At 55.3% G+C, this 15,841-nt stretch overlaps 2 protein-coding genes across 2 annotated transcripts in view; both read right to left on the bottom strand.

Annotated features, from left to right (window-relative positions):
- Positions 1-1,405, bottom strand: part of LOC140075727 (T-box transcription factor TBX6-like) — a gene marked incomplete at its 5' end in the record, with an annotated part of 51,981 nt that extends 50,576 nt beyond the window's left edge. Inside the window, one exon of the mRNA XM_072121992.1 lies at positions 1,333-1,405. Within this exon, the coding sequence (XP_071978093.1) occupies positions 1,333-1,405 (73 nt within the window). The remainder of the gene's footprint in view (positions 1-1,332) is intronic.
- On the bottom strand, positions 1,392-14,486 carry PPP4C (protein phosphatase 4 catalytic subunit). The gene is made up of 9 exons (XM_072119535.1): positions 14,268-14,486; positions 3,976-4,093; positions 3,836-3,887; positions 3,591-3,641; positions 3,388-3,489; positions 3,129-3,302; positions 2,703-2,829; positions 2,432-2,621; positions 1,392-2,341 (listed from the first exon to the last, which is right to left on the bottom strand). The coding sequence occupies exons 2-9, from the start codon at positions 4,071-4,073 to the stop codon at positions 2,212-2,214; spliced, it is 924 nt and encodes a 307-aa protein (XP_071975636.1). The 5' UTR covers positions 4,074-4,093; positions 14,268-14,486; the 3' UTR covers positions 1,392-2,211.
- Positions 14,487-15,841: the final 1,355 nt, after the last annotated feature.

Raw genomic sequence — 15,841 nt, 5'->3', positions numbered from 1 at the left:
CTGCCTTGTATCAGCGGGTCAGGCTGGTGGTGGTGGTGTCATAGATCCATCCTGCCTTGTATCAGCGGCTCAGGCTGGTGGTGGTGGTGTCATGGATCCATCCTGCCTTGTATCAGCGGGTCAGGCTGGTGCTGGTGGTGTCATGGATCCATCCTGCCTTGTATCAGCGGGTCAGGCTGGTGGTGGTGGTGTCATGGATCCATCCTGCCTTGTATCAGCGGCTCAGGCTGGTGGTGGTGGTGTCATGGATCCATCCTGCCTTGTATCAGCGGCTCAGGCTGGTGGTGGTGGTGTCATGGATCCATCCTGCCTTGTATCAGCGGGTCAGGCTGGTGGTGTCATGGATCCATCCTGCCTTGTATCAGCGGGTCAGGCTGGTGGTGGTGGTGTCATGGATCCATCCTGCCTTGTATCAGCGGGTCAGGCTGGTGGTGGTGGTGTCATGGATCCATCCTGCCTTGTATCAGCGGCTCAGGCTGGTGGTGGTGGTGTCATGGATCCATCCTGCCTTGTATCAGCGGCTCAGGCTGGTGGTGGGGGTGTCATGGTGTCTTTGGGCCCCTTGGTACAACGCCACAGCCTACCTGAGTATTGTTGCTGACCATGTCCATCCCTTTATGAGCACAATGTACCCTGTAACATCTGATGGCTACTTTCAGCAGGATAATGCGCCATGTCATAAAGCTGGAATCATCTCAGACTGGTTTCTTGAACATGACAATGAGGTCACTGGACACAAATGGCTCCACAGTCACCAGATCTCAATCCAATAGAGCATCTTTGGGATGTGGTGGAACGGGAGATTCGCATCATGGATGTGCAGCCGACAAATCTGCGGCAACTGTGTGATGCCATCATGTCACTATGGGCCAAAATCTCTGAGGAGCTTCCAGCACCTTGTTGTATCTATGCCACGAAGAATTGAGGCAGTTCTGAAGGCAAAAGGGGGTCCAACCCGTTACTAGCATGGTGGACCTAATAAAGTGGCCGGGGAGTGTATCTGCAGATAGATGGACAAACTGATAATGATATAGTCTACCTTGGTTTTATGGTGGATGTTTCATAATTGTTCACACAATTACAGTATCCCCTCCCTTACAGGGAAAACCTTGCAAGCCTTCACCATTATTGAGGTACTCCGTGAAACAAATTAGCAACATTAATGAATGTTAGATACTATGTAACACTCACTTTACTGTTCCCATTATCTTACGTGTAAATGCAAACCTGAAGGTATCTTATGATCCCGTTACTTTTCCTTATGTACATTTCAAATGTAAAAACTTTTAAAGCCAAACAAAGATATTTAAAAAGAAAAAAAGCTGCACTCGCTATCCTGATGTCTGGGGTAACACTCTTGACTACAGAACAGATCACATGACTCTTCCACCTTTCCAGTTTTTTTTTTTTAATCTTTTTCTTGTTTTATTAGCAGACGTCTGTGGTTTTATCTACCAAAAAAAGATAAAATTTAAAATAAAAACCTGACTGATTGATGGGCATGATGAGCGGGAGATCCTGCAGACACATTAAAAGAGCCGGATATAAAAGAGAAAAGGGGGGGGGGGGGGGGGGAATAAGTTACAAAATCAGGAGCCTGTAGCCATGATAGTCACCGGCCTCAGAGGGGACGAAGGGAAAAAACAGGAAATTTGTGGCTTGAGAAAACCTCATATGGCAACGAGTTGGGGGACATCCATCTCAGCCCTGCTAGGACCCTAGGCCCAGGGTCTGCTTGCACTAAGGCACTCCAAACTATCATCATCATAGCAGGGATAGACCACCACCAGCCGAGTACAGGGAATGACTGGATTCAGGATCCTCTGAGTTTTTTTTAAGGAATTTATAAAATAGAAGAAAAAAAACAAAAAAAAAAATACATTTCTAAAAGGATTTTGGTTTCCTTGCATAACACTGCCCTGACACCGCCCTCCTCCCGGACTGTTACCTACCCCCACCCCAATGAAAGTCCTGCAGAGCATCGAGAGAACCCCTTTCCTGAGACACGCAGCACATCGCTCCAACCTAGCGCACTGCTCCCCTGAATCCCTCCCGTGGCAGCACGTGACAAGGAGGAGAGGGGCAAAGTCTGCGGCTCATCTGCCCCTGGCATGGTGTGCTGGTCCCATAGGAGGGGGAGACGGGAGAAGGGAGGCCCTCGGAGAAGTTCAGGAGGAAATAGTGGAGAGGCCCGGGCATGGAAGGAGCAGGTCACAGGAAGTAGTCAGCGACAGGTTTCTTGGAGGGGATGCCTCTGGTCTCCTGTGGAGCAGCTTCAAAGATGATGAACTCCTTCTGAAGATGCTCATCCAGCTCCAGAATGGCGGCAACGTTTCCACATCTGGAAGGAGAAAGGCACAGGTGAGGGGGTCACATGGCACATGTGAGGGGTACAGGGGTCCCAGCAGTGGTACAGCAGAGCCGCACTGACCTATAGCAGTAGTTTGGCGCAGACCATACAGTCAGGACAGTTTCGTTGAAGTGCCACTTGTATCCCTCCATGACGAGCTGGTGCGCGCGGCAGATCATGTCGATGTTATTTGCTGCGTTGAACTGGGCTACAACGTCGCTACCAAACAAGTACCCGGCTCCACGAGGGCTGACGCCCCATCCGGTGGTATCTGCAGGGGGCAAACACCAGACTGAGCAGGAAGCTCTGATACATGAAGGGAAGGCCCAGAGCCCAGCAGTACTGTGCTTACCTTCTGGATCAGACCACAGCAGGTCACACATGGGGCCGTCGTGGGGGACTTCCTGCTTGCGGTCGATGGTTCGGATCTGGTCCAGGGTCTGTATTGAGGGCGAGAGCCCACCGTGCACACAGAAGATCTAGGAGAGGACAGAAATAACTGGAGACTAGCCATAGCAGCAACACACAACCATCCCCCAATATCACCTGCTTCTTCACACCCAGTATTAATGGCCAATGCTACTGGTTACAGGGTTGTCACAAATCCACATGTTTGACTATTGGAGGTCGGACTGATCATGAGAACTGGAGCCCTGCCCCCTCCCCAATGCATGGAGGGAGAATGAGCATGTGCACAGGATCACTTTATTATAATATTACACAACGGTTAACCCTCTAAATGACTAATTAGCAGAAGTAGTCTTGTACAAGCGCTCACCTTTCCATCAATGATGGCAGACAGGCTGAGATAGTCAAAGATTTCCGTGCAGTACCGCCATACTGTCACCGAGCCGTACTTGCGCAGACACTCATCGTAGAAACCGTAGACCTGTGTGATCTGTCGACTTTCATGGTTGCCGCGGATGAGTGTGATCCTGTCGGGGTAGCGGACCTGTGCAGACAAGGGACCAAGCGTTACTATCAGCAGCAGGGAAGAGAGGCTACGGGGTGGGCAAAATAGTGAACACGTTCATCACCTTTAATGCGAGGAGGAGGAGGAATGTTTCTACACTGTAGAAGCCGCGGTCCACAAAGTCTCCCATGAACAGGTAATTTGTTTCTGGGACATCGCCCCCAACCTGAGAGCAGATAATGAGAGATGAGGCCACCATCCCGCCAGGTCCCCCCAGCCATAAACCTGCATTATACCAGAGCCCCTGCCCTCCACATCTTTACTCACCCGGAACAGCTCCTTCAGGTCATAGAACTGGCCGTGAATGTCACCGCAGACCTGAGGACAAGCATTTCATTCATCATCATTACCGCACACTCACACGAAGTAGTGTACAGACATACAAAGCAATGTAACCCCCAGGCTGCAGCTCTGGGCCTCAGTCCACCCCTCACTGACTGAGCAGGGGATGGGACAGCACCAGAGACGCAACAAAAGGGGTAGAGAGATCACAGAACTACAGAGCCCCTCACCGTGACGGGAGAGTCCACCCGCTGGACATTGCTTTCTTCTACCAGGATCTCCCTGTTAGAGAAGATGGGACAATGTTATGGGCACGTCACCGCCAGGACGCCATCCACTGCCCCTCTGCCCTCTCTATGCCCATACTCACCGAGCCTTAGCACAAAGGGCTTTCACTTCGCTCTCCTTGATGAGCTCACAGCGTCTGAGCTGTTCGATCTGACGGTCTAGGTCACTGATCTCAGTCATGGCTCCTCCTAACAGGACCTCTGGAGGGAAGAGGAGAGGTCATGAGTACAGGGTGGACAATCTGACATATACAATGCAGCCCCCACTACAAAGGTGGTCTGCAGCAGAGAGGGGAGAGGTCTCCAGCAGATCACTAATCTCATGTTACTCCTTCAATAAAGTCTTATCCGTCTAAAAGCAAACATTTTTTGTTTGGGTGGTCACTACCAGGGGCTGGGGGGACAAGCGCTGCACACTAGTGAGTGGTCACTACCAGGGGCTGGGGGGACAAGCGCTGCACACTAGTGAGTGGTCACTACCAGGGGCTGGGGGGACAAGCGCTGCACACTAGTGAGTGGTCACTACCAGGGGCCAAGCGCTGCACACTAGTGAGTGGTCACTACCAGGGGCTGGGGGGACAAGCGCTGCACACTAGTGAGTGGTCACTACCAGGGGCTGGGGGGACAAGCGCTGCACACTAGTGAGTGGTCACTACCAGGGGCTGGGGGGACAAGCGCTGCACACTAGTGAGTGGTCACTACCAGGGGCTGGGGGGACAAGCGCTGCACACTAGTGAGTGGTCACTACCAGGGGCTGGGGGGACAAGCGCTGCACACTAGTGAGTGGTCACTACCAGGGGCCAAGCGCTGCACACTAGTGAGTGGTCACTACCAGGGGCTGGGGGGACAAGCGCTGCACACTAGTGAGTGGTCACTACCAGGGGCTGGGGGGACAAGCGCTGCACACTAGTGAGTGGTCACTACCAGGGGCTGGGGGGACAAGCGCTGCACACTAGTGAGTGGTCACTACCAGGGGCCGGGGGGACAAGCGCTGCACACTAGTGAGTGGTCACTACCAGGGGCTGGGGGGCCAAGCGCTGCACACTAGTGAGTGGTCACTACCAGGGGCCGGGGGACAAGCGCTGCACACTAGTGAGTGGTCACTACCAGGGGCTGGGGGGACAAGCGCTGCACACTAGTGAGTGGTCACTACCAGGGGCTGGGGGGACAAGCGCTGCACACTAGTGAGTGGTCACTACCAGGGGCTGGGGGGACAAGCGCTGCACACTAGTGAGTGGTCACTACCAGGGGCTGGGGGGACAAGCGCTGCACACTAGTGAGTGGTCACTACCAGGGGCCGGGGGACAAGCGCTGCACACTAGTGAGTGGTCACTACCAGGGGCCGGGGGACAAGCACTGCACACTAGTGAGTGGTCACTACCAGGGGCCGGGGGACAAGCGCTGCACACTAGTGAGTGGTCACTACCAGGGGCCGGGGGACAAGCGCTGCACACTAGTGAGTGGTCACTACCAGGGGCCGGGGGGACAAGCGCTGCACACTAGTGAGTGGTCACTACCAGGGGCTGGGGGGCCAAGCGCTGCACACTAGTGAGTGGTCACTACCAGGGGCTGGGGGGACAAGCGCTGCACACTAGTGAGTGGTCACTACCAGGGGCTGGGGGGACAAGCACTGCACACTAGTGAGTGGTCACTACCAGGGGCTGGGGGGACAAGCGCTGCACACTAGTGAGTGGTCACTACCAGGGGCTGGGGGGACAAGCGCTGCACACTAGTGAGTGGTCACTACCAGGGGGCGGGGGGACAAGCGCTGCACACTAGTGAGTGGTCACTACCAGGGGCTGGGGGGACAAGCGCTGCACACTAGTGAGTGGTCACTACCAGGGGCTGGGGGGACAAGCGCTGCACACTAGTGAGTGGTCACTACCAGGGGCTGGGGGGACAAGCGCTGCACACTAGTGAGTGGTCACTACCAGGGGCTGGGGGGACAAGCGCTGCACACTAGTGAGTGGTCACTACCAGGGGCTGGGGGGACAAGCGCTGCACACTAGTGAGTGGTCACTACCAGGGGCTGGGGGGACAAGCGCTGCACACTAGTGAGTGGTCACTACCAGGGGCCGGTAGGGACAAGCGCTGCACACTAGTGAGTGGTCACTACCAGGGGCCGGTAGGGACAAGCGCTGCACACTAGTGAGTGGTCACTACCAGGGGCCGGTAGGGACAAGCGCTGCACACTAGTGCTTGGTCACTACCAGGGGCTGGGGGGACAAGCGCTGCACACTAGTGAGTGGTCACTACCAGGGGCTGGGGGGACAAGCGCTGCACACTAGTGAGTGGTCACTACCAGGGGCTGGGGGGACAAGCGCTGCACACTAGTGAGTGGTCACTACCAGGGGCTGGGGGGACAAGCGCTGCACACTAGTGAGTGGTCACTACCAGGGGCTGGGGGGAGAAGCACTGCACACTAGTGAGTGGTCACTACCAGGGGCTGGGGGGGACAAGCGCTGCACACTAGTGAGTGGTCACTACCAGGGGCTGGGGGGACAAGCGCTGCACACTAGTGAGTGGTCACTACCAGGGGCTGGGGGGACAAGCGCTGCACACTAGTGAGTGGTCACTACCAGGGGCTGGGGGGACAAGCGCTGCACACTAGTGAGTGGTCACTACCAGGGGCTGGGGGGACAAGCGCTGCACACTAGTGAGTGGTCACTACCAGGGGCTGGGGGGACAAGCGCTGCACACTAGTGAGTGGTCACTACCAGGGGCTGGGGGGTACAGGCGCTGCACACTAGTGAGTGGTCACTACCAGGGGCTGGGGGGACAAGCGCTGCACACTAGTGAGTGGTCACTACCAGGGGCTGGGGGACAAGCGCTGCACACTAGTGAGTGGTCACTACCAGGGGCTGGGGGGACAAGCGCTGCACACTAGTGAGTGGTCACTACCAGGGGCTGGGGGGTACAGGCGCTGCACACTAGTGAGTGGTCACTACCAGGGGCCGGTAGGGACAAGCGCTGCACACTAGTGAGTGGTCACTACCAGGGGCTGGGGGGACAAGCGCTGCACACTAGTGAGTGGTCACTACCAGGGGCTGGGGGGACAAGCGCTGCACACTAGTGAGTGGTCACTACCAGGGGCTGGGGGGACAAGCGCTGCACACTAGTGAGTGGTCACTACCAGGGGCTGGGGGGACAAGCGCTGCACACTAGTGAGTGGTCACTACCAGGGGCTGGGGGGACAAGCGCTGCACACTAGTGAGTGGTCACTACCAGGGGCTGGGGGGACAAGCGCTGCACACTAGTGAGTGGTCACTACCAGGGGCTGGGGGGACAAGCGCTGCACACTAGTGAGTGGTCACTACCAGGGGCTGGGGGGACAAGCGCTGCACACTAGTGAGTGGTCACTACCAGGGGCTGGGGGGACAAGCGCTGCACACTAGTGAGTGGTCACTACCAGGGGCTGGGGGGACAAGCGCTGCACACTAGTGAGTGGTCACTACCAGGGGCCAAGCGCTGCACACTAGTGAGTGGTCACTACCAGGGGCCAAGCGCTGCACACTAGTGAGTGGTCACTACCAGGGGCCAAGCGCTGCACACTAGTGAGTGGTCACTACCAGGGGCCAAGCGCTGCACACTAGTGAGTGGTCACTACCAGGGGCAAAGCGCTGCACACTAGTGAGTGGTCACTACCAGGGGCAAAGCGCTGCACACTAGTGAGTGGTCACTACCAGGGGCCGGGGGACAAGCGCTGCACACTAGTGAGTGGTCACTACCAGGGGCCAAGCGCTGCACACTAGTGAGTGGTCACTACCAGGGGCCGGGGGACAAGCGCTGCACACTAGTGAGTGGTCACTACCAGGGGCCGGGGGGACAAGCGCTGCACACTAGTGAGTGGTCACTACCAGGGGCTGGGGGGGACAAGCGCTGCACACTAGTGAGTGGTCACTACCAGGGGCTGGGGGGGACAAGCGCTGCACACTAGTGAGTGGTCACTACCAGGGGCTGGGGGGTACAGGCGCTGCACACTAGTGAGTGGTCACTACCAGGGGCCAAGCGCTGCACACTAGTGAGTGGTCACTACCAGGGGCCAAGCGCTGCACACTAGTGAGTGGTCACTACCAGGGGCCGGGGGACAAGCGCTGCACACTAGTGAGTGGTCACTACCAGGGGCCGGGGGACAAGCGCTGCACACTAGTGAGTGGTCACTACCAGGGGCTGGGGGGACAAGCGCTGCACACTAGTGAGTGGTCACTACCAGGGGCTGGGGGGACAAGCGCTGCACACTAGTGAGTGGTCACTACCAGGGGCTGGGGGGAGAAGCACTGCACACTAGTGAGTGGTCACTACCAGGGGCTGGGGGGACAAGCGCTGCACACTAGTGAGTGGTTACTACCAGGGGCTGGGGGGTACAGGCGCTGCACACTAGTGAGTGGTCACTACCAGGGGCCAAGCGCTGCACACTAGTGAGTGGTCACTACCAGGGGCTGGGGGGACAAGCGCTGCACACTAGTGAGTGGTTACTACCAGGGGCTGGGGGGTACAGGCGCTGCACACTAGTGAGTGGTCACTACCAGGGGCCAAGCGCTGCACACTAGTGAGTGGTCACTACCAGGGGCCAAGCGCTGCACACTAGTGAGTGGTCACTACCAGGGGCCAAGCGCTGCACACTAGTGAGTGGTCACTACCAGGGGCCAAGCGCTGCACACTAGTGAGTGGTCACTACCAGTGGCCGGGGGACAAGCGCTGCACACTAGTGAGTGGTCACTACCAGGGGCTGGGGGGACAAGCGCTGCACACTAGTGCTTGGTCACTACCAGGGGCTGGGGGGACAAGCGCTGCACACTAGTGCTTGGTCACTACCAGGGGCTGGGGGGACAAGCGCTGCACACTAGTGAGTGGTCACTACCAGGGGCTGGGGGGGACAAGCGCTGCACACTAGTGAGTGGTCACTACCAGGGGCTGGGGGGACAAGCGCTGCACACTAGTGAGTGGTCACTACCAGGGGCCAAGCGCTGCACACTAGTGAGTGGTCACTACCAGGGGCCAAGCGCTGCACACTAGTGAGTGGTCACTACCAGGGGCCAAGCGCTGCACACTAGTGAGTGGTCACTACCAGGGGCCAAGCGCTGCACACTAGTGAGTGGTCACTACCAGGGGCTGGGGGTACAAGCGCTGCACACTAGTGAGTGGTCACTACCAGGGGCCGGGGGACAAGCGCTGCACACTAGTGAGTGGTCACTACCAGGGGCTGGGGGACAAGCACTGCACACTAGTGAGTGGTCACTACCAGGGGCCGGGGGACAAGCGCTGCACACTAGTGAGTGGTCACTACCAGGGGCTGGGGGACAAGCGCTGCACACTAGTGAGTGGTCACTACCAGGGGCTGGGGGGACAAGCGCTGCACACTAGTGAGTGGTCACTACCAGGGGCTGGGGGGACAAGCGCTGCACACTAGTGAGTGGTCACTACCAGGGGCTGGGGGGACAAGCGCTGCACACTAGTGAGTGGTCACTACCAGGGGCTGGGGGACAAGCGCTGCACACTAGTGAGTGGTCACTACCAGGGGCTGGGGGGACAAGCGCTGCACACTAGTGAGTGGTCACTACCAGGGGCTGGGGGGGGACAAGCGCTGCACACTAGTGAGTGGTCACTACCAGGGGCTGGGGGGACAAGCGCTGCACACTAGTGAGTGGTCACTACCAGGGGCTGGGGGGACAAGCGCTGCACACTAGTGAGTGGTCACTACCAGGGGCTGGGGGGACAAGCGCTGCACACTAGTGAGTGGTCACTACCAGGGGCTGGGGGGACAAGCGCTGCACACTAGTGAGTGGTCACTACCAGGGGCTGGGGGGACAAGCGCTGCACACTAGTGAGTGGTCACTACCAGGGGCCGGGGGACAAGCGCTGCACACTAGTGAGTGGTCACTACCAGGGGCTGGGGGGACAAGCGCTGCACACTAGTGAGTGGTCACTACCAGGGGCTGGGGGACAAGCGCTGCACACTAGTGAGTGGTCACTACCAGGGGCTGGGGGGACAAGCGCTGCACACTAGTGAGTGGTCACTACCAGGGGCTGGGGGGACAAGCGCTGCACACTAGTGAGTGGTCACTACCAGGGGCTGGGGGGACAAGCGCTGCACACTAGTGAGTGGTCACTACCAGGGGCTGGGGGGACAAGCACTGCACACTAGTGAGTGGTCACTACCAGGGGCTGGGGGGACAAGCGCTGCCTCTTAGCCAGAGGCTTGTACCATGTAATGTATATATCAGTGCATCAGGTTTACAAGTTACAGGCTATATACCACAAGCCATACCACAACAATGAGAGCCCCGCAGGGAAGATATTACCGGACTATAGAGGGATGGAGGAATACGATGAGGCTGCTGAGCTCACACCTCAGGTGCCGCGGCCTCATGTAAGGTCAGGGTCCGGATGACATTACACAACCACACGCGGTGACAACACAGAAGCACCAGACCCAGAATGAAGGAAAATCAGCCTGAAAAACCTGGGAGTCAGCGCTGACCCTCTACAGATAATCACATAAGCTGCGATATGGCAGGAGGATTACACCCGCAGGCTACACAGACACCTCCGACATAAGGGGGCAGAGGTCCAAGCTTCATCTTATCAGACGCAAGAGCTCCAAACCTCCTGCTGTGATCAGGGACAGGAAGAAGAGGCCGTAGTGATCAGCCACCCCCTGCACCTTATACACACAGTACCATCAGGGCACATGACACTGGACTCCTCCTAAGGACAGCTGGAGGTCCAAGCCATGGGAAACCCAAGTGATCACCCCCCCCCCCCCTCTATTTTCAAAGCTGAGGACCCAAGATAAAAATAGGTCATCAATATGGGTGTCATGCCCCCATAAATTACATGAGGAGCAGCCAAATAAAGAAAGCGGAAGAAAAACCTCTTTAAAAGGGAACCCAACTTACTGACCCCCTTTACAGCCCCATAGTGGCCCCTCACATCTACTCCTCCCCATGTCTTATGTCTCCTTTCTATTCAGCAAATCAGGTCATGTGACCTTTGTGATGTCATCTAAGGTCCTATACCCTACCCAATGTATGTTTTTGATGACTAGAAACCACAGCAGCCTCCATGGAGGATGGGGAGGAGTAGAAGTTCATGGAGACTGCTGTGATTTCATGTGATCAGATACATACATGGGGCAGATGTTGATATCACCCTGGCCACATGACATGATTGTAACAAGGCACAATAAAAATTACTGACAGCATTTCCTATAAGTAAATGGCGTTTTATATGAGAAGTGTCAGAGCCAGGAGTCACAGCTCATTTGCATATTAAGGTACAGGGTCTCCTGGCAGATCATTTTAGGTGATATGGGGAGGATATTTAACCCTTTATCAGCAGGCTGTTAGTTTGGATGATAAATTCTGGTGACAGGTCTTCTTTAACCCCTTATCACCGACACTAGTTTTCAGCTCAATGACCAGACTCGATTTTTAAAATCTGCCCTGTCTCACGATAATTGGTTATAACTTCGGAACGCTGTAACATATCCCGGTGATTTATAGATTGTTTTCTCGTGACACATTGTACTTCATGTTAGTTGTAAAATTTAAGTGATAAATTTTGCGTTATGTTCTGAAAAAAAGGTGAAAGTTTGGCAAAAGTGTGTAAAAATTCTTCATTTTCCAAGTTTGAAATGTTCTGGTTTCCAGACAGGAAGTAAAACTTCCCAAAAAGCTTGATAATTAACATTTACGGAATGTCTTTATGTTGGGATGATATTTTATGCGCCCTCTAATTTTTCTCGGATGTTATGAGGCGCAGAACTTTGGGGATTTTCATGAAAAATTGCACCTAAAAACTCACATTTTGAGGGACAACTCAGCTTCTTCGCATCAGAAGAAGTACCCTTAATGACAGCCGTAGAATATATACCCCTCTATAGGGGCCAGTGACACACAGGAGCCTCTATATACCCCTCTATAGGGGCCAGTGACACACAGGAGCCTCTATATACCCCTCTATAGGGGCCAGTGACACACAGGAGCCTCTATATACCCCTCTATAGGGGCCAGTGACACACAGGAGCCTCTATATACCCCTCTATAGGGGCCAGTGACACACAGGAGCCTCTATATACCCCTCTATAGGGGCCAGTGACACACAGGAGCCTCTATATACCCCTCTATAGGGGCCAGTGACACACAGGAGCCTCTATATACCCCTCTATAGGGGCCAGTGACACACAGGAGCCTCTATATACCCCTCTATAGGGGCCAGTGACACACAGGAGCCTCTATATACCCCTCTATAGGGGCCAGTGACACACAGGAGCCTCTATATACCCCTCTATAGGGGCCAGTGACACACAGGAGCCTCTATATACCCCTCTATAGGGGCCAGTGACACACAGGAGCCTCTATATACCCCTCTATAGGGGCCAGTGACACACAGGAGCCTCTATATACCCCTCTATAGGGGCCAGTGACACACAGGAGCCTCTATATACCCCTCTATAGGGGCCAGTGACACACAGGAGCCTCTATATACCCCTCTATAGGGGCCAGTGACACACAGGAGCCTCTATATACCCCTCTATAGGGGCCAGTGACACACAGGAGCCTCTATATACCCCTCTATAGGGGCCAGTGACACACAGGAGCCTCTATATACCCCTCTATAGGGGCCAGTGACACACAGGAGCCTCTATATACCCCTCTATAGGGGCCAGTGACACACAGGAGCCTCTATATACCCCTCTATAGGGGCCAGTGACACACAGGAGCCTCTATATACCCCTCTATAGGGGCCAGTGACACACAGGAGCCTCTATATACCCCTCTATAGGGGCCAGTGACACACAGGAGCCTCTATATACCCCTCTATAGGGGCCAGTGACACACAGGAGCCTCTATATACCCCTCTATAGGGGCCAGTGACACACAGGAGCCTCTATATACCCCTCTATAGGGGCCAGTGACACACAGGAGCCTCTATATACCCCTCTATAGGGGCCAGTGACACACAGGAGCCTCTATATACCCCTCTATAGGGGCCAGTGACACACAGGAGCCTCTATATACCCCTCTATAGGGGCCAGTGACACACAGGAGCCTCTATATACCCCTCTATAGGGGCCAGTGACACACAGGAGCCTCTATATACCCCTCTATAGGGGCCAGTGACACACAGGAGCCTCTATATACCCCTCTATAGGGGCCAGTGACACACAGGAGCCTCTATATACCCCTCTATAGGGGCCAGTGACACACAGGAGCCTCTATATACCCCTCTATAGGGGCCAGTGACACACAGGAGCCTCTATATACCCCTCTATAGGGGCCAGTGACACACAGGAGCCTCTATATACCCCTCTATAGGGGCCAGTGACACACAGGAGCCTCTATATACCCCTCTATAGGGGCCAGTGACACACAGGAGCCTCTATATACCCCTCTATAGGGGCCAGTGACACACAGGAGCCTCTATATACCCCTCTATAGGGGCCAGTGACACACAGGAGCCTCTATATACCCCTCTATAGGGGCCAGTGACACACAGGAGCCTCTATATACCCCTCTATAGGGGCCAGTGACACACAGGAGCCTCTATATACCCCTCTATAGGGGCCAGTGACACACAGGAGCCTCTATATACCCCTCTATAGGGGCCAGTGACACACAGGAGCCTCTATATACCCCTCTATAGGGGCCAGTGACACACAGGAGCCTCTATATACCCCTCTATAGGGGCCAGTGACACACAGGAGCCTCTATATACCCCTCTATAGGGGCCAGTGACACACAGGAGCCTCTATATACCCCTCTATAGGGGCCAGTGACACACAGGAGCCTCTATATACCCCTCTATAGGGGCCAGTGACACACAGGAGCCTCTATATACCCCTCTATAGGGGCCAGTGACACACAGGAGCCTCTATATACCCCTCTATAGGGGCCAGTGACACACAGGAGCCTCTATATACCCCTCTATAGGGGGCAGTGACACACAGGAGCCTCTATATACCCCTCTATAGGGGGCAGTGACACACAGGAGCCTCTATATACCCCTCTATAGGGGGCAGTGACACACAGGAGCCTCTATATACCCCTCTATAGGGGGCAGTGACACACAGGAGCCTCTATATACCCCTCTATAGGGGGCAGTGACACACAGGAGCCTCTATATACCCCTCTATAGGGGGCAGTGACACACAGGAGCCTCTATATACCGCTCTATAGGGGGCAGTGACACACAGGAGCCTCTATATACCGCTCTATAGGGGGCAGTGACACACAGGAGCCTCTATATGCGGCCGCCAATAGACATAACAGTCCGTACACATACGCATTCCCCTCGTACAGGAGGCGCCCGGATACTAGGCCGCATACGCGGGGAGCAGCTCGGTACGGGTCACTGGATGCCGCGCTCTCACCTGGGCCCGGTGTCCGCTGTAGCTCGGGCGGTGAAGCGCTCCCTCCTCCGGTGTCTCCCGCTTCCTCCTCCACACACCGAGAGCGAAGCACCGCGACAGGATGACGTCACCGGCTCGTCACCCGCTCCTCCCCCTTCAGCCCTGCCTGGCAACCGGCCGTGACGCACCTTAGGCGGGAAATCTTCGGCGTTGAACAGCGAAGCTTTATTGACAACCCGGCAACACGCAAACACACGCAGAGGCCTGACAGAGTGCTGGGCCTTATATCCAGCTGAGGCCTGAGAGGAGCCCGTGAGGAGGTGCAGTGACCGCGCTGGGACTGCCATAAACATGGCTATAAATTAGTGCTATGTATAATAAATTGTGGTAGATTCTCCTCAGAGCTTGTACGCCGTGTACATTTACCCCACAACGCACGGCAGTAGAAAACCGCAGAGTGTGAACATATCCTAAAATTCCGCAGTTAACTGGCCATCATGGCCGCCATTGCAGCACAGCCCTTCAGTTGTTACAAGGTGACAGCCCCCTCAGGGCGCGTTCACACGTGTCGTTTTGTCCTGCGTTTTCATTGCGTTTGAAACGCATTACAACGGCTGATGAGGGGTGATTTGCCTAGTTACGTTACTGTTAACATTTCCGTTTACAAAATGCATCTTAAACGCAATGTTTACGCATGCGTTAACAAATGTAAACATTAATGTAATTAGGCAAATCACCTCTCCTCAACTGCTGTATTGCGTTTCAAACGCAATGAAAACGCAGGACAAATTGCAACGTGTGAACGCGCCCTCAGGGCGTTTTTCTCGCCTTTTAAGGGCGCTGTCCCACGTTGCGTACGCAGACGCAGACCAAACCGCGCCCGCTGGGGCGGTCCGATCGCATCGGTGTTTTTCTATGGAAACGCCTGCGATCGGGAACAAGCCGCGCTGGCGTTTCCATTGAAAAACACCGATGCGATCGGACCGCGGACCGCCCCAGTGGGCGCGGTTTGGTCTGCGTCTGCGTTTGCGAACGCAACGTGGGACAGCGCCCTTAAACACATCCAAAACGAAAGTTTGGCTGGTTAACCCTTTTTGTGCCACAACTACAACTCTCAGCATGTCCTTTACTCCCATTACGCAACGCTAGCGCACAGGGGACGGGGTTCGGTCCGATCGCATATGCGATTTCCGGGAACCGCATGCAATCGATAACCCGATCGCATGCGTTTCTCTGGAAACGCATATGCGATCGGCCCAAGCCCCGCCCCCTGTGCACTAGTATCACGTTATTAACGCGACGCTAGCGGAACGTGTGAACGCGCCCTCAGGGTGTTCTCACACTTGGCGTTTACAAACACAAAAGGGGGGCTCAGCCAGATCACGTCTCCATTTCCAGTGACACACACGCACTAACGTATCACATATGTTTCACTGGAAGCGGAGATGTCAACGGGCCAGATAAACGCCTCAGCGGGGGAATGGTCCTGAACCACAACTGCAAATGCTAAGAAATCTATGTTTACATTGTAGGAGGGGAAAGTGATGATCACAGCAAGTAACCGAGACCGAAGTAACACTAGAAGATGAGGAAAT

Source organism: Engystomops pustulosus, chromosome 8 (assembly GCF_040894005.1).
Source record: "Engystomops pustulosus chromosome 8, aEngPut4.maternal, whole genome shotgun sequence".
NCBI lineage: Eukaryota > Metazoa > Chordata > Amphibia > Anura > Leptodactylidae > Engystomops > Engystomops pustulosus.
The sequence above is the reverse complement of the archived record's forward strand: the minus strand, read 5'-3'. Positions and strand labels throughout refer to the sequence as shown.